At 38.3% G+C, this 17,339-nt stretch overlaps 1 protein-coding gene across 7 annotated transcripts in view; it reads left to right on the top strand.

The window, feature by feature from the left end:
* The window catches only part of PDE7B (phosphodiesterase 7B), a 169,553-nt gene extending 164,064 nt beyond the window's left edge, over nucleotides 1–5,489 (top strand). For all 7 annotated transcript variants that reach the window (XM_072927033.1, XM_002194363.7, XM_030269577.4 and 4 more), the window contains 2 exons: nucleotides 1–81; nucleotides 614–5,489. In XM_072927033.1, coding sequence (XP_072783134.1) covers nucleotides 1–81; nucleotides 614–831 — 299 coding nt within the window. In that variant the 3' untranslated portion in view covers nucleotides 832–5,489. The remainder of the gene's footprint in view (nucleotides 82–613) is intronic.
* Nucleotides 5,490–17,339: the final 11,850 nt, after the last annotated feature.

The following is a 17,339-nucleotide window of genomic DNA, read 5'->3' as shown; positions in this document are numbered from 1 at the left end:
GTGATCTGGAACAAAAATTTGAACTGGAAATAAGCCCCCTTTGTAATCAGCAAAAGGATACAGTACCAAGCATCCAGATTGGTAAGTATTAGTTTCATTCTCTTCATGTTTATCTCACTATGGCAGAAGCTCTAAGAGAAAGTTTTATTCAGGACATGCCCCACTCCGATCCAGTTGTTTTAACAATAAGAGCTGTGTATCCCCTAAGAGTTAAAAAATATGTTCTAAATTAAAATGCTTGAAAAGAAATCTATCTAAGCCAAGTGTTCAACAGAAAGACAAAGGAGTCTTTGCATAGGGGGAAAATACCCACGGGAAAAAATTGCAGCAAGTGTTGAACACTGATGACTTTCTTGTCTGAAATCTCCTCAAAGGGTTGCTGACAGTCACAGAGTTTACTGCGGCACACACAGCTAAAGCCACATCTTGTCATGTATGCTGGTCAAAAGCTCTGCATTTCAAAAGGAATTGATGTCTGTCTGAGAGTTTGTTGTTACTTCTCATCAGGGCTTTTGCCACTTACCTTGCTCTTTGCTTTTGAGGCACTCAGTGGAGCAGTGCACTTGTGGAATTAACTTGTTGCTCACCAGCTGTCCCTTGTGTGTTTCTCCAGGGTTCATGACATACATCGTTGAGCCACTCTTTGAGAGATGGGCCCAGTTTACAGGCAACACTCCCCTATCTGAAAACATGCTAAACCATCTCAGGAGGAACAAGGCCAAGTGGAGAAGTTTGCTGCACAAGCAACACAGCAGTGGTAGGAGCAATGACCACTCAGGCCAAGTGACTGGCAGCCAGGAACAGACTTTAAATGAAGAAGAGACTCATTAGTGGCAGCTTTGCACTTTTCCTTCTAGCACTGCTATCTCCGTCTTGGTCACAGCAGCAAAAAAAGGTCCCGGGGAGCAGGAGCCTGTTGTCAACACCGTGCAAAGGCAAAAAATGGCAAAGCTCTAAGGGTCCTCATGAACATGCCCATGGTTCTGCTGGGTTTCTTTTTGATCTTCACGCTCCTCTCCCCTCTCTCCATTCTGCGCATGCCTGATGTCATTAGTCACTCCTGATCCCAAACTGCCCCATTGCGGAGTCCCAGTCAGCAGCCATGAAGCCAAGCCAGTTCCAATTGCCATGAAGCAGGGAGGATTGCTGAGAGAACGGGGGGCACAGAGAGGCACTCTTGGTGATCTCTTCATTTACCACAGGTCATATTGTGCCATGTGTATATAGGCCCAGAGCGCCACACCCTTTCTAGGCTGGCAGCTGGGCTGCACATTAAGCCACCAGCATCTCCAGCATCCAGAGGACATGGACCGAGTGGGACAGTGCTCGCAGAGGGCAGAGAGTCGGGTTGTTTTAGTAGTTAAAAACCTTTTTAACTTTTGTATTCTGTGCACTAAACAAAAGATCTATAAACCTTGGACTGAAGTTACTCTCCGTATACACACCTCCAGTGTAACAAGGCTTGTTTTGGTAATCATTTTTATGCCACTTTGGATAAAAGGCATCTTTCATTGCAAGGAGCAGTATTCCCTCGCAGCTGAAAGGGATGGTGTAGTACAGCCTAAACCTTTGAAACACAAACAGATCTATCTTTTGAGTACTGTTTCAAGTTACCTGTTTATATTCATATGTGTACATTTTCTGTAAATAGAAAGCGCTACTGATTCCCATGCCAAAATACTGGAGTACTGTGGGATGATTGCTACCTGTAAAAACATTGGCACTGTGAACAGAATACTGTTAGTTTTAATACAAGAGAAAGCATTTGTAAATATGGTATAGAGTTTATTAATATACACCATTGTGGATAAAAGCCTTAACTTCTAGCATCCTTCATCTTCTGATAGCTGCCAAAATCATACAATTACAAGATACGATTCTGAACTGCCTTTCCACTACCCGAGGTGTATCAAAGGTCATTAAGGAATGAAGTCTGGCAGGATAACTTCTTGAAAACTTCAAACACATTCCATATGGGTCCGTGTTGTTAATCCATGGCACCTTGCACACTCGGTCTAGGCAAATGTTTCACCGAGCCTCAAGTTTTAAGTTCAAAAAAAAACCCCAGGCCCCACAGCAACACCACATGATTTGACAGTTCAGCATGATTACCATTTATTCAAATGTGTGAATTTTTACTAAATAGCTTAGTCATCTACAAAGCACGGCATTAGTTCTGGAGTTCAGTTGTTTTCTTGAGAGATGTTGCAGTGTAGCTGATTTTTCCCCCACATTCCCTTCTTAGATAGTCAGCATCAAAATGCATTTGTATTTTTCTTTAATTAAAAGAATTCTTCAACTTACTTTTAGATTAGTGTCAGTCAATGAAGGAAAAAAATGTGTTGTAGTCAGACTACTAAAAAGCTTATCATAATGGCTGAAGAATTTTATATTATCTCATGTTTGTCAAAGATACTTGGCCTTAACTATGCCGTAAACAACCTCAGTTCAGAAAGCCTTTATTAAACTAAACTTCCACCATTTCAGTGAGATTGTATTCTCAGACACTACTGTGTTGCACCAAAGGGATTGCCTCCTGCTCCTCTGCCCCCAGAAAGAATAACTGCATTCAGGTGAAGTACAGCGTTGTTGTGAACCCCCTGTACATCAGATCTGTACAGCTGCTTTCCAAAAGAATGAGGTATGGCCAGGTAGTCACATTTGGATAGTCACATTGAGATGTGAAGACATTGAAGAGGCCAACAAAGAAGGAGCTTTTTAAGTTGGTTTTTGAGAAACATGAGAAAGATGTTTACTCACAGAAGTGCAAGGGAAAATATAAAACATTTTTCTCAATTACAGGGAATATTGACTTGATGAGAAAAAGTTCATGCTCATAAGGTGATTAATGTGTTTAGAGGAAAATAAAAAGCATGAGTTTAGTGAAGGACTATTTACTCCTAATTATTTGTATGTATCTTCAGAGAAAAGAGGCTGAATCCCAGTGAAGTAAAAAGGGCAAAAAATGCAGTGAGCACACAAAGCACTCCACAATGTTCTTCTGCCTCTCCACTGTTATGTAAGGTACAACCAGTAGAAAACCTCCTTCCTCCCACTAATTTAAACGAGATTCATCTAATAGAAGGACCACAGCAAGCAAAGGGCACTCAGGAGAGTTTTAGTAGAATTAAATTGTTTCTAACTACAGGACATAAATATCTTCTTAAGCACATGAGGGTGGTGCAGGTGGAAGCACCACCACTTTGCAGCTTTTTAGGTGTACCTTTCCTTCTGACAGATGTAGGACAATTATTAGGACATTACATGAGCAATGTAATGCGCTGCTTAGAAGCACTTAGGTCCATACAAAAGAATGTAATTTTCCATGTTTTATCTTTTTACTAAGAAATTGAAGCCCTTTGCCATCTAGTTCAAAGAATTTTTTAAAAATGTTCTGAAATTTAGTTAAATTCAGCGTCTAGCAACATAAAAAGGTCTTGACAGAAACATTGTCGAGCTGTTTCTGAAGAGCTTCCAGAAAATCGGTCCAATAGGAAAGCTTAGGTAGAAATCAAATTTTGTTACAGCCACATTAAACCCAAGCTCCCTTTTCTACAAGTGGAACCTACAGGTTCCATTACAAGTTTGCTCTTACCATGTTAGAACTTTCCAACTTTAAAAAGCTTTTCTGAAAATTATCAGGCTGTGAGGGATTTTGGTGCACTGAACATACCAGTTAAGATTTCAAACACCTTGTCTAATGAAACAGTTCTTGAAAGAGGTTCAGGGTGGCCCCAGCAACATTTCTGTGCTTGTGAGCCAAGCCCATTACACAGGTTTGGGCCTGGGCCAGTTTGCCTCAGGTGCTCCAGACAGAAGTGCTCAGAAAGGGTAGGCTCTGGCAGCAGATGCCCAGCAGCCAGGTTCCCTGGGGTCTGTAATGCAAAATGCAACCATCTGATTTCCCGTAGAAACCCCAACTGGTACCAGCCAATCCAACAGCACAGCCAGTGCTTAGCACACGCAGCTGTGACATGTGTGGTGTTCTCTGGTTTGGAGAGCATTTCTGCACTGGTGTTTCTCCCCATTCTGCCAACAGGCTGCTGATGCACAGAATAGAAAAGCTATGCAGATAACACAGATATTGGTGGTGTCAGCCCTATCAGCCACTTTACAGAAGGCCCCTGTAAATTATTTTTCCTTCCCACTTTTCCTTGGGCCAGTGCAGCTGAAAGATTTTGAAGTTTTCAAAAAGAGTTAAGGTTTTCATCTATAGAAAGAGGAAAAAAGCTGTTGAAAGCAGGATGTTAAAATGTTTTTATGCCCCAAAAATGAGATTAAAATCTAGCTCCTCTAAATGAAGATTTCATACCATTTAAGAGGCAAAATTCTGTATAACTAACAATAGTAAGTGATAATAAGTGAAAATCTTAGGCTGGTTAAAATAATGCATACATACGCATTGCCATTACATAAAGATTTGTCAGTGGTTCAGCCACCAGTCAAATGGGGAATAAAAGGACTATTGACAACATGTACCTTTGAAATACAAGGAACAAAGACAGGAGTAGCTGAGATTAAATAGAGTCGATGGAGGAAAAAGGAAAAAAAACTAAACACATGATCTGCAGTCGAGTCTAACCTAATCTACAACACAGGTCAATTAGTTTTGTATAAACTTGGTTTTCATGAAGAAAACCAAAACCTCCCCAATCATTAATGAGAAAGCTGTAAATGAGATAAAGCTGTTGTTACACTGCATAGTGATCTCACCAGCTTTTGCAATCCAGGGTTTAAATTTCTGCTAGAAGTTTCCATCAAATTAGACAGACAAGGCACGCTTAGCCCTTCCAAATGAATTCTCCTCAAAAAGGAAAAACTCAAGTAGTCATCTTTTTATTTTCAGGTACCAGCCAGGGTACCAGCCATAATTTATTACCTTATATTTTAAGTCACTCATCTGAGTTGTCCATAAGGTATGCCCATTCCCCTCCTGATGTCACCATGACCCCCATGGCCCACAAAAATCAACAATTAAATTGGAATTAAAACCCTGCAAATCCAAAAAAAAAAAGCCACCTAAAACACGAGGCAAGCTTCATGCCATGAATATGTATTCAAATTACTTTGATTGGTGCAAACTGATGCTCTTTGTTTCTATAATCCATCCTATATTTTAGGTACATAAACTTTTAAGTGCAGACCATAAGCTTGACTTGGATGTAAAATATATTCTGCTTATCTTTGAATTCAAGATTGTATATGTCATGTTTATTGTAAAGCATTTTATATATACATAGTCACATATCTTATACAACTCTATGGGCCAAACACTGGTCCCGCCAACTTCACTGGGACCAAGAATCAGCCCCCATATGTGCGTATATATGCCATATGCATCATTCTGAAAGGAAGCACTAGATTGTGTGAAAATGCTGTGACTGCTATGCAGTGATGCCAAGAGAATTAACTGTATCTTTTTTAACATACTGCTGTAAGTATTCATCATGTCGAAGAATGACAGCTAATAAAAGAAAACAAAACGTGAAGTGTTCTAAGTTCTTTGGTAAAGCCAATTGATTGAAGGATCTCCTTTGTTTGCAGAAGACATTCTAGTTTGACAAGGCAGCAAAAATCCCACTGCATCCAATCTCTCACTGCCTCTCTTTTCTACCAACAGAACAATCACTTTCCTTGTGTGCTGTTTCCAAGAACTTTTCTCTAAATTTCCCCTTAGACTTGCTGTATGCATATAATTGGAGTTCCCAGCAAGGAAAGCATTTCCATGTAATTTTCCTAAGCATGCAGTAGAAGGATTTTCAAACCCCAGGGAAGATGTTTCCCTGGTTAAGTACTTAAAGGAGAGTTTTCCTTAAACTATTGTTTCAGTTCCAGTAATGAGTTCTCCTTAGGATCATTGGTCAGTTTTAATCTCCATTTTCTCATTTCTGTTTCAGACTGTGTTCTTTATATGCGCAACATGACATAAGCTTTTGAAGTTTAATTGAAAATATGAGAAGTATTGATGTTCTACACTGATGAGTATTTCTAAGTGAGAAATACTTGTCATCACTTATGGGTATCACTGCAGGGACTCTTCTTGACTCTGACACATTTCTAAAGCCAGAATTCATCTGTACCTCAAAGTGTTCAGCAAAAATATTCACATAGTTCATGCCATGCAAATACTACAATGGAACAAAATATAGGAGCTGGAAATATATTTTATTTCAGTGTTGTTTAGCCAACATTTTAAATTTAAACTTTTCTTTAAAAATTAAATTTAAAGTTTTCTAAAAAAAAATTAAATTTAAATTTTTCTTAAAAAAAAAAATCCACCCTTCAGAATCACAGTGTTTTCCTGTGTCCCCCAGACGCAAGCAGAACTGCAAAATTGATTTTAGAATTAAGCCCCTTAGAGATCTGTCCTATATAGGGTTGGAGTTGTGATGGTTTCTCCAGGAGTCTTCTACATAGTCACCACTGGAAAACCACTGTTTTCAGTAACAGATTTAACAGAGTTATTTTCAAGTACAGCCAAATCAATACATCTTCCCACTCTGCACAGTCACTGTCTAGATGGAAGCTGGTGTTTAATGGTTCAAAACAAAAAATGCAGACCAGCAAGTTGAAATGCATCAATAAACAGCAAAAGAAAAATTAATTATAGGGCAGTATTTTTTCATGGCCAAATACTTAATTATGGTTTAAAATTCAAGTGGAAAATCTTGGAAATATATCTATGCTAAGAGAAGAAACAGTGCAATATGTATATGACAATTAATACAGACACTTCTTTTAGCTAAGGTGAGGAAGGTGAGGTTTCTCCAATGTCCAGTCCTCTTCAAGATAAAATGAGTACTATTACCAAATACTCTGGTTTTCTCAACAAAGCAGGTTTTTGGTTTCTCCAGTTCTACACCTCTCAATTTTTTAGTGATGTTGTGTGGAGTAGAGTCTCAAACAGCTGTTTAGGGACTGACAGACAGCAAATGAATTACAGGTTAGAGAAGAGTTTAAAGTGGCTCTGCTAGTAAAATCAGTAGATCATCTCACTGTATCGTGGGCAGTTTGGCTCTTAGGCAGAGTTGAACATCGTGCAACACTTTAATCCATGACAATTGAATTTTGTTACCAGCAGTAGCACTTTGTAAAAGCTACCTTGGCTATCTAGGGCCATGCAGACCTAAACACACAAGGAAGTATCGCAGCAGCAGATGAATTTTATGTCAGATTTTATAGTAATACAATTTAGAGAGATTTGAATCCTGTACCCTACAGAGCTCTAAATATATTGTACTACTAGATTAGGAAGGGATCTAGGTGTCTTAAGAAGTTGTAACTAAAATGGAGTATTAGAAGTCATACAAACAGAGGAGTTGTCCTATTATTTCCAGCACTCCTACCACCTAAAGATAAATTCAATTTGTATACCAATCATCCCTCACTAGAAAGTGCAAGTACAAGAGTGGGAAGTGCAAAGAGTGGCAAAAAGCAATTTGAATCACGAAAAATCTCCAGGAGAGAGAGAGGGAATAAACCTTCATTAGTGTCACCTATAAAAAATCAGAACATTTGGGCAGACTGAGAGCTTCTACTTTCCCCAGATCAAAACACAGGTAAACAAAGTGCAGCTGTGCATATGGAAGTTGCTGCCATAAGAATATATTAACCTTTAACCATATAGAAAAGCTTAAAAGATTGAACATTCACATGAAACAAAAAGGTAATTCCTGGTTACAAATAAATGTTACTAAAACTGTAATCCTGAAGAAAATATATTTTAATACTTAAATCCAACATTAGTTTAAAATTATGCTTTCCTGACCTACTCATGCTGCTCAGCAGCTGTTACATTCCAAATCCAGATTTTCCATTTTGTATGTGTAGAGGATCCCTATGAGCTTAGCTCATACATAAGCATATTTATGAAAGAAAAACAGCTACCAAAAAGAAAAATCATATGCTACACTTACACATGTATTTGATGCCCAGCCCCATTTCTATAACCACACCTACCAACACCTGCAGATATTCTGAGGGGCGAGTCCACACTAGGCAACCAAAATGCAAAGAAAATAGGAAGTACTGGAACATATTGGTAGATTCAAGGGTAGATTGAGAAACCATTGTCCCCAATACCACTTGTTTGTATCTGCCATGCTTTGTGTTGGGTAAATATATTTCAAGTCAGCTTCTAGAAGGAGGAGAAAAAATAGATACATTGTTATCTTTAGCTGAGAGACCAAAACATGAGTGGAATTACTTTGTTTAAAAAAATGTACTGTTTTGCTGGGATGAGGTTCCATGCAGATGACAAGTAGCTTGTGGCATTGCCACTGCCCTCTGTGGTACCTTTGTACAGCACTTTTATTCCGCTCAATGCATCAGGAAAGTTATTGCCACCAGCTCCACCATTTCTGCATGGACCATTACGGACTGGCCCTTGCACTTTGGTGCTTTGAAGTCTCTTTTATCAGTGCGGCGGCTGAATTAATATGCACAGAGATGTGCATGGTAACTGCCCCAGCTCCTACATGAAAAGGAAATCTTCCTCAACAATGCCACTGCCTGAAGACTGCCTATATAAAGGCAGATACTAGACAAATCAAGAAATATAAATAAGATTTAGGATGGGTACATCAGCCACTCAAAATGCCTAAGTGACATTGGCACATTTGCTTTATGTACATAAAGGTATGTACTGAAGTTTTAACACAGCAAATACACTTCCTTCATTTAACTCCATTATAACGAAAAAGATAATACAGAAACTACCTGATGGGATTAGTGAATTAAAGTGAAGAATCTTGGATAAGAGGCTGTGTAGTTGATTTCATTTTGCACTTGATCCTCACAAATCCTCTGTGCTTGGTCTATCAGGAGTCCTGTCTGGAGGAAACTGAAACTGGTTATCAAGCCTTATTCTTACCTTCTTAGAAGTCTTACCCTCATCCCCTCTCCTCCATACCTAATTATGGTCATCTTCTTGAAAACACCAACTAATCACAAGCAACACAAAAATAATTTTATTTGGGAAATAATGGTATTTATTATTATTCCAATCACATGTTATATTCTTTTAAAGAGCAATGTGATTTCCCCCTCCCTCTCAAGAGAAGCAGGGAATTCTTTCTTCTCTGAGATGCTCTGGATTCAGCTGGAAGACAGAATGCTCAGAAACTGCAGAATATCTCATTCAAGAGAGCCATAGCAAGAAGCTCATTGCTCACTCAGAGAATGCAGCAAGCAAATAAAATTCTTGTGAGCCTTTGCTATCAGCCAGACATGAGAGGGGCCTAAGAGACGTCGCTGCAACTCAGAAAGGTATTAAGTGGAAGCAAACACTTGCATGCAAGGTCACAACTCCTTTTTTTTTCTGTCTTCCTTGATAATTCCTGTGTTCTCCCTAGATAAAACTGTAGAGGTTTGATTGTAATAAAGACTGGCTCTTTGATTTCAAGAGAAAGAGCTTCCTGAAGCTCAGATCTGCTTCGACTCCCATCCCACTTTTTATTAAGCATATTTTACAACAGCATGAAATACTTCCTTCTTTTTAAAGAGTATTTCAGTTTTCCAGTTTTAAGAAAGAACAGTCAATAATATTACTATTAATGTTTGCTTAGGATGAAGCCTAAGAAAAGTCTGGACTTCAGCTGCCTTTTGCCAAATCCTCCACCTGCCCAAGACCTAAACATGTCACAATATAATCCTGTGTGGCCAATAGCCTCCATTTTCTTCTGACCAGTTCCACTACTTAGGCCTTTATGTTGACAGGTTTTGAAATACAAACCACCAACAAAATTATCTGGCATTTTGATTATGGCAACTCAATAGTCACACTGTATAAGAAATGCGAAATAGAGGTGTAGCTTATTTGCCCTGTGGTTACTTTGGAGCACTTTAGTTATAGATCAGGAACTGCACAAGGGACACCAATGCTGCTCCCATGGCAAGTTGTTATAATAGAAATAATTTAATAACAGATTCATGTTAGAGGTCAAGAGGCAAATCATCATAGATCCTGAAGAGAGCTAGATGTGAAAGGACAGTTTCTATGAGCACAACTTCTATTGTTCTGCGGAAAAAGTAAATTGATGACCTCCAGGTACCTTAAAAAAAATCTGTATGTGTTGCTAGGGGTTTGGGGTCCTGGTTTGTTTTTTGTTGTTTTTTTTTTTAGCTTATTCCTTCACCAATCCAACTGCAGTTCTTTCTTTCAGATACTTCAGTGTCATTAATTTAAAGGGAGAGCTTACATCATCACTCTTGAGTTACTTGACAGCTTGAAGTTTTGCCTGTGGGTGTTACATTGCTCTCAGGGACATCTTATATAATAATGCAGATGTCATTTTTCAGCTGGCACGGCACTTCTACAAGCTTAAAATTTACTGAGATTCATGATGGAATTAAGTCTTCTTAAATATCTGAATATTGGCAAGAGTAGCACCAGTTACTCTGTGAAACTAGAAGTACTTTTTAGATGTAAAACAAGTATAGTAAGAGCTGTTCTCTTTCTGAGACAACCTATGATAAATACACTAGAAAATAAACATATAAAGAAGGAAGGCACCATTGTCAAAATTATTTCACTCTATAGTTGGGTCACAGTCAAACCAGCATTGGGTTCTACTACAGAGAAGAAATTAAGAGTCTCCACTCCCCACTGTGGATGTCATTATTGAAATGCACTCTCATTTAAATTATTTTAGTTTTCACTTCCTACAACTGGCTAGTATTACAATTTCTCTCTGTCACAAAAAGAAGCTTTTAGCGCTTTTTTAAATCTTCATGCATTCACAGACAAATCAAGTCACACCAAACAGATTTTCTGTTTCTGAAATAATACAGTTTGAATGAAACAGCTTTATAGTTTTTCAACTGACTGTACTAGAATGTACTTTCCTTCTGAAGAGCTAACCTGCTATGGCATTATCATTGTGGCTTTTTGGCATCATTAACATCTTCATTGTTTCTCTCTATGTAAATTCTAGTTTTAATTATCCACAAAATTTGTCCCTCATTTAATTACTAAAAATATGAAACTGCATTAGCCCAGTACCATTCTCTGTAATCTTTAGTAGAAATACTTCCTTTCAGTCATTACTAATATCTGCCAGCTAATCAGTTCTACATCTATTTAAATAACATCTACTTCTGTGGGTAATAAAAATGTTGTATTTTTATTTACACTGTTCTACTGCAGCTATTTTTGTTAAAGATGGTTTAAAACATCTATTTTACAATACAGTCACAAGAGATCAGTCCTGTTATCTAAGTATTTCCAACTGTGCAAAAGGATAACATTGTACAGGTTTTTATGCCTACAACTGATACATGCCAATTGACCTATAGTAATGTGTCTTAGCCCACTTTTCTTAAAAAGAAAACTTAGATAAAAATTTTCTGAAATTCCGTAAAGTTCATTCAAAGTAAATATGAAGGGTCATTTATGTCCAACAACCAGCTTCTTCAGAATCTGCAGATTTAAATTGCTTAGCCATCTGCAGGTCTAAGTTTTTTTTTCTAGTATGCAGAGTTTAACTTATTCCTCCATCAAATAATTACTTCAGTGGTACTTAGTGATTCTGGTTTTTTTTTTCCTACATACATACATTCCACTTTTCCTAAAATCTATGCAATTGCTAAATGAGACTTTTACTCATATTAAAGCAATGGAACAGCAACAACTTCCAAATAAAAGTGCCAGGGCCAATTACCAGGTGTGATGTTCACCATCCTCAGCCTGTATTGGGTCAGCTATTCACCACTATTGTGCTTAGCCAAGAACCATTTTCTTCAAAGCTTCTAAATCTTGACTGTGAGACCTGTATACTGAAGGATGACAAAGGACTTGGTCCTGTGGTCAAGATTCACATATTTTATTATGCTAGAGAAGAGGAAAAAGGGGACACATGGAAGAAAATACTGTGATTTGGTACAGATGTGTAGAAATAGCACAAGTGTCTCTGGGTTCCCCAGGCAACTACCAGCTTAGAGCACTGTTACCATGCTCTTCTCCTAGCAACAGCTCCGAGAGCTCACAAGGCACGAAGCAGGATCTCACAAATTCTGTTTATTTTGCTCACCTTATGTCAATGTTTCTTCAATATATTCTTTTATTTGTGAACTCAAAGACCTAATTTAACATCAAAAATTAGTTCAGTGACAAGCTAAGTTATACAGCAGATTATTTGGTATAAGACTCACTAGGAGCTGTGTTGTTCTGATATACTAAATACAAAATATACTCTTCAAATCTGAAATAAAAGGTTATGCCACTACTGAGAAATAATAAATGGGTTGGGGACTTGCTAGAAGTCTTGAAAAAGCAGACTCTTCAGAAATCTAACTAGTAAAGCCTTAGTATAATTGTTATACATGAAGACAGTGCATATGAGAGGAACAGACAGAAGAAGCAAACACAAATGGATGAAAAATATGGGAGTGGTCAAATGAGCAGATAGGAACAGGAGGTGTTGATAAAACTCACATCTCACCTGACTCAAACCAAAGTACATCTTCAAACTACCTGTTTTTACTATCACAAAATACTGGGCTAGATATTATTTTCCCACTGTACATGCTGGTAAGGAACTCCCCACTTAATAACTTAAAACCAAGAACATTGAGCTTAGCCTCTCTTCAGAAATATCTCCTTATAAGCAAAGAGAGTTTAAAAGCAGTCTGGCTTATCAAGCCTGCCCCAGCAGATGACAGTCAAAACATGGTATGCAAGTCAAGCAAAAACACCTGCTAGAAAATAGATAATGGAAAAAGATGAATAAAATACCAGACAGACAAAATTGAATAAGAAACAACAGAATACACACTAAAAAGCTCCAATATTCCAAAAGACAGAAACCCCTCACTTCAGCAGTAGAACACACAACCTCTGCTATTTCAGTTATTCCTACAGCTCTCATTATAGAAAAAACAGGACAAATACTTGCAGCTGTGAGCTGTAAGGTAACAATGCATCAAACAACCATAAGGAAAAAATAACACAGGAAAAACTAAAACTAAGCTTACTTTAAATTTCTTCCTACTGCTCCTTTATGCCAGCAGCTGTTGCTCAGTGGCAACTGCCTCCCAGCAAACACAGCTGCTGTGTTACGGCACAAGAACTATAAAGTGAAACAGAGAAGTGGGAACAATCAATCTGGTTTAACTTTTCCTACTAAATAAAATGCCAATTGCCAAAGAGAAAGCACAGATGGCAAGAACAAAGTAGCCACTTTGAAGATTGACAAGACACAAGGTTAAAATTTTCCCAGCTCTGCAAACATCCCCATAACCCAGCTTTATGGATACACCTAAACTGGTTCAAATCACTGTATACATGTGAGGAGCAAAGAATGCATATGTTTACAGAAGAGCAGTATAGTGTTTCATCTGAAAGGAAAAAAATGGGAATTTCTATATCCCACAGTCACTTTGACTTTCAATCAGTAAAAAGCAACATATTTTCACTTGTATAAGCTAGAAGTTATGTGTGTACTGGACCACAAAGAGAAATCTCCAATGACCATTTTACATGAGATAAAGAGGATATTTTTTCAGAAAAAAAATAGTGCCAGGTCAAACTCTTCTCTAACTCACCACATAAAATTTTCAGCCTGTTTGCCCAGAAAATGAAGTAGCAGTTTTGTTTTGTGAAGAGAATAAACAAGCCAGGTGCTGACTTTTTACTAATCCAAGTGCACATAAATACAGTTCATCATAATGCAAATAAGATAGAATCATTTACCTCTAAAATTTTGTGCTATAAAAATAAAAAGATCAATGGATTAAAATTTTGTTATGAGACTTCATGCTGATAAAGCAGAATTTCTTTTTAGTTTACTACTTGCAACACAGACCCGGTGTGATACTGCTCTCTTGTGGTTAAACCCATGCAATTAATCTACAAAATATAACAACTATTTGTATCAATTATTTTAAAAGATATTCAAATGTATTTTAATCTAAGACATTTTCAGCTGATCAGCAGTTTGAAGCAATCAGTGCCAGCTTCACTCCTGCAGACTGTACTGCCATGTCTCTGTTACCTAAAGAGAGAATTTATAATGCTGCTTTGGCTTCTGTGTCCCATTGAAATCAAATGCCTAAAATTAGCCTTAAACAAAAGGTAAGAATACATCCATCTCAATAACAATTAAAGCCTAAACACTCTTCCTAAAATACATAAATAATTTACTTTTAAGGTCTACTTTAGCTTTCCAGGCCGGATAAAAACGTAAGCAGAAATTAAAATGTAAGGAGGCCTAGAAACACAGCTGGAACAAAAGCACCATGCTGTTGGTTCTTTCAATGTGCAAAAAAAAATTATTCAAATTCCCACTGCAGAAGGAGAGGTCCTGCTGACAGGATTATTGGGGAAAATTATGAATATGAAAAGAAGGGCCTTTTGATTATTATAATCAAAATTTGTAAATAATCCAGCCAAATAATACTGACATGTGCCAAGTATCTCTGAAGTAGGAGGACAGCTGTCATCTTTAGCCTTTATTCACAACACAGTTTTAGATATTGTGAAAACTAGCACCACAATTCAAGACTGAATTCCTAAACAAAGTGTTTCAAGGCATAACTATGGAGAATTATGTACATTGCTCTAAACCACTGAAACATCTACAAACAGCAAGGCTGTCAAAGACCCTTCCAGATTGCGTCTTTCACATTTGGCTAACTTGCAAGAAACAAAAGCAGAATCATTTACACAAACCGATACAAGCATTGATTCATGGCATGTTTCCTTTTACATAACTCAAATTACTCTTTCTAATGCATCCACTATTTATGACTTTATAATATTCTTCCTTTTTCTACAAGAACTTTTCTATACAACTACAAGATACCTGTTCTTTTTGCTATACTGTTAATATAGAGTGACTTCAGCTTCATATTCATAAAGTATTTTGAGAAATAATGAAAAATTCCCCTCTTTATATTATGGTAATTTACAATAGCTATCCAATTCCTGCTAGTTAAGCTACATGATTTATCTTCAGACCCTGGGAATGAAATTCCTTCTCTGGACATGCTCAAGCACCTTCATGTCTTTTCTTGCAGTGAGTGGCTCAAAACCGGACACAGAAATCAAAGCGTGCCAAGTACAGGGGGACAATCCCTGCCCTGGTCCTGCTTAGCCACACTATTCCTGATACAGGACAGGATGCTACTGGCCTTCTTGGCCACCCAGGCACACGCTGGCTCATGTTCAGACACTGCCAACCAGTACTCCCCCAGGTCTTCTTTTGCCAGGTGGCTTTCCAGCTGCCCCCAGTCTGTAGCACTGAATGGGGTTATTGTGACCCAAGGGCAGGACCTGGCACTGAGCCTTGTTGAATCTCATACAGTTCTCTTTGGCCCATTGATCCAGCCTGTCCAGATTCCTTTATAGAGCCTTCCTACCCTCCAGCAGATCAATACTCCCCGACAACTTAGTCTTGTGTGTGAATTAACGAGAGTATACTTAATCCCCACATTGAGTTAAAGACAGAACTAATTCCTGGGAAATCCCACTAGTGACCAGCTGCCAGCTGGACGTAGCCCCATGCACCAACACTCTCTGGGCCCAAACATCCAGCCAGGTTTTCATACTGCATCTGTACAAGCTATGAGTAGCCAGTTTCTTCAGGAGAATACTGTGGGAAACCATCAAAGACTTTACTGAAGTCCCCAGTTAGTGAGGATTGATGATAGATGATGGAAAGTGGCTCGGTGAGCATTTCCACCAGCTCCCTCAGTACCCTTGAGTGGATCTCATCTAGCCCCATAAACTTATGAGCGTCCAAGTGTGGCAGCAAGTCATTGGCCATTTCCCCTTGGATTATGGGGGCTTCATTCCACTCCCTGCCCCTGTCTTCCAGCTCAGGGGGCTGGGTACCTGGGGAACAAGTGGTCTAGCTATTAAAGGATGACAGAAAGAAGGCATTAAGTACCTCAGCCTCGTCATCGTTCTTTGTCACTATGCTTCTCCACACACCCAAAAAAGGATGGAGCTTCTTCTTGGACCTCCTGTCATTACTAATGTATTTGGAGAAACATTTTTACTGCAGTGGTCAGACAAAGTTTTAGCTGGGCTTTGACTATTACAATTTTCTCCCCAAGTTACCTCACAAAATACTTGTAGTCCTCCTGAATTGCCTGCCCCTTCTTCCAAAGGTCATAGGCCAAAGATCTCTGTCCAGCCAGATGAGTCTTGCCCATCAGCTCATCTTTCAGTTCATGGAAATCACTTCATCCTCTGCCACTAAGCATTTTCTTCTTGAAGAATATCCATCTTTTTTGGACTCCTTTGCCTTCTGAGACTGTCCTGCAAGAGATTCACTCAGTTTCCTAGACAGGCCTGTCCTGCAGAAGTCCAGGATAGCAGTTCTGTTGACTCCCCTCCTTCTCTGAGAGCTGAAGACACTAATGGTCTGCGATTACAGTGCCCAAGATGTCTTCAACTATCACATCACCCACCAGTACTTCTGTGTTTGCATACAACAGGCACAGCAGGCACTGTCTTCACTGCAAACTATTTAATCTCACACAGACGTGCAACAATGCTCTAAAATATTATACACATTTAATTAATAGATTATTCAGATAAATCTGGAAGGTAATACAGATGTAGCTGAAGTCAGTGTCATTATGAAAAATGTATTGGTAAATAACATAGGGGTCTGAGAACCTAGTAGAGGAATCAGGATGATAAATATCTCCCAGGTAGCCACAATCACTGGCAAACACATTTCAGATAAAGTGGAAGTGAAATTTGGCTGCAGCCCTTGCTTAACACTGAGATTTCAGTCTTGCTTGTAGAACTTCCTTTCCCCAAAGTATCTGATTAGTAACTCAAGGTTAACTTGCTTAGCAGGTTCCCTTTGTCAGTTTGGCTTTTGCAAGAACCCTATATATAATTTTACTATTTAGGTGGGACTAAAGAACAATGTAATTAATTCCTAACAAGAAGAAATGACTGAGGGAAGTGAATACTGTTGCATACACTCTGCTCTATCTTTATCCAAAAACTCTGTACCTACACATACAGAGAATATATAAATTAAATATATATTAATATAATTATTAATACATATGAAATTATATATTAATGGTCCCTCGCAAAGTAGTGAGTATCTGGACAGGTCTGGTATATTATAGGAATATGTCAGCAGTGATATTCTGACAATAATTGCCAGGTAATTGTATTAATTAGTCTCCTTGTAATGGGAAGCTCACTGATAGAGAACTCAAATGTTTTAGGATCTCCTAGAAGAAAATCTGTAAAAATGTTTTTAAAGGACTGCATTTAAAGGACTACTTTTCCTTCTAGCCCTTCTACTCAAAACATTTGAAACATTTACTTGCTTCAATTTTATCAGCTGGAAAATTGGACATCATATACA

The sequence above is a fragment of the Taeniopygia guttata genome, chromosome 3 (assembly GCF_048771995.1).
Source record: "Taeniopygia guttata chromosome 3, bTaeGut7.mat, whole genome shotgun sequence".
NCBI classification, from domain to species: Eukaryota; Metazoa; Chordata; class Aves; order Passeriformes; family Estrildidae; genus Taeniopygia; species Taeniopygia guttata.
The sequence above is the reverse complement of the archived record's forward strand: the minus strand, read 5'-3'. Positions and strand labels throughout refer to the sequence as shown.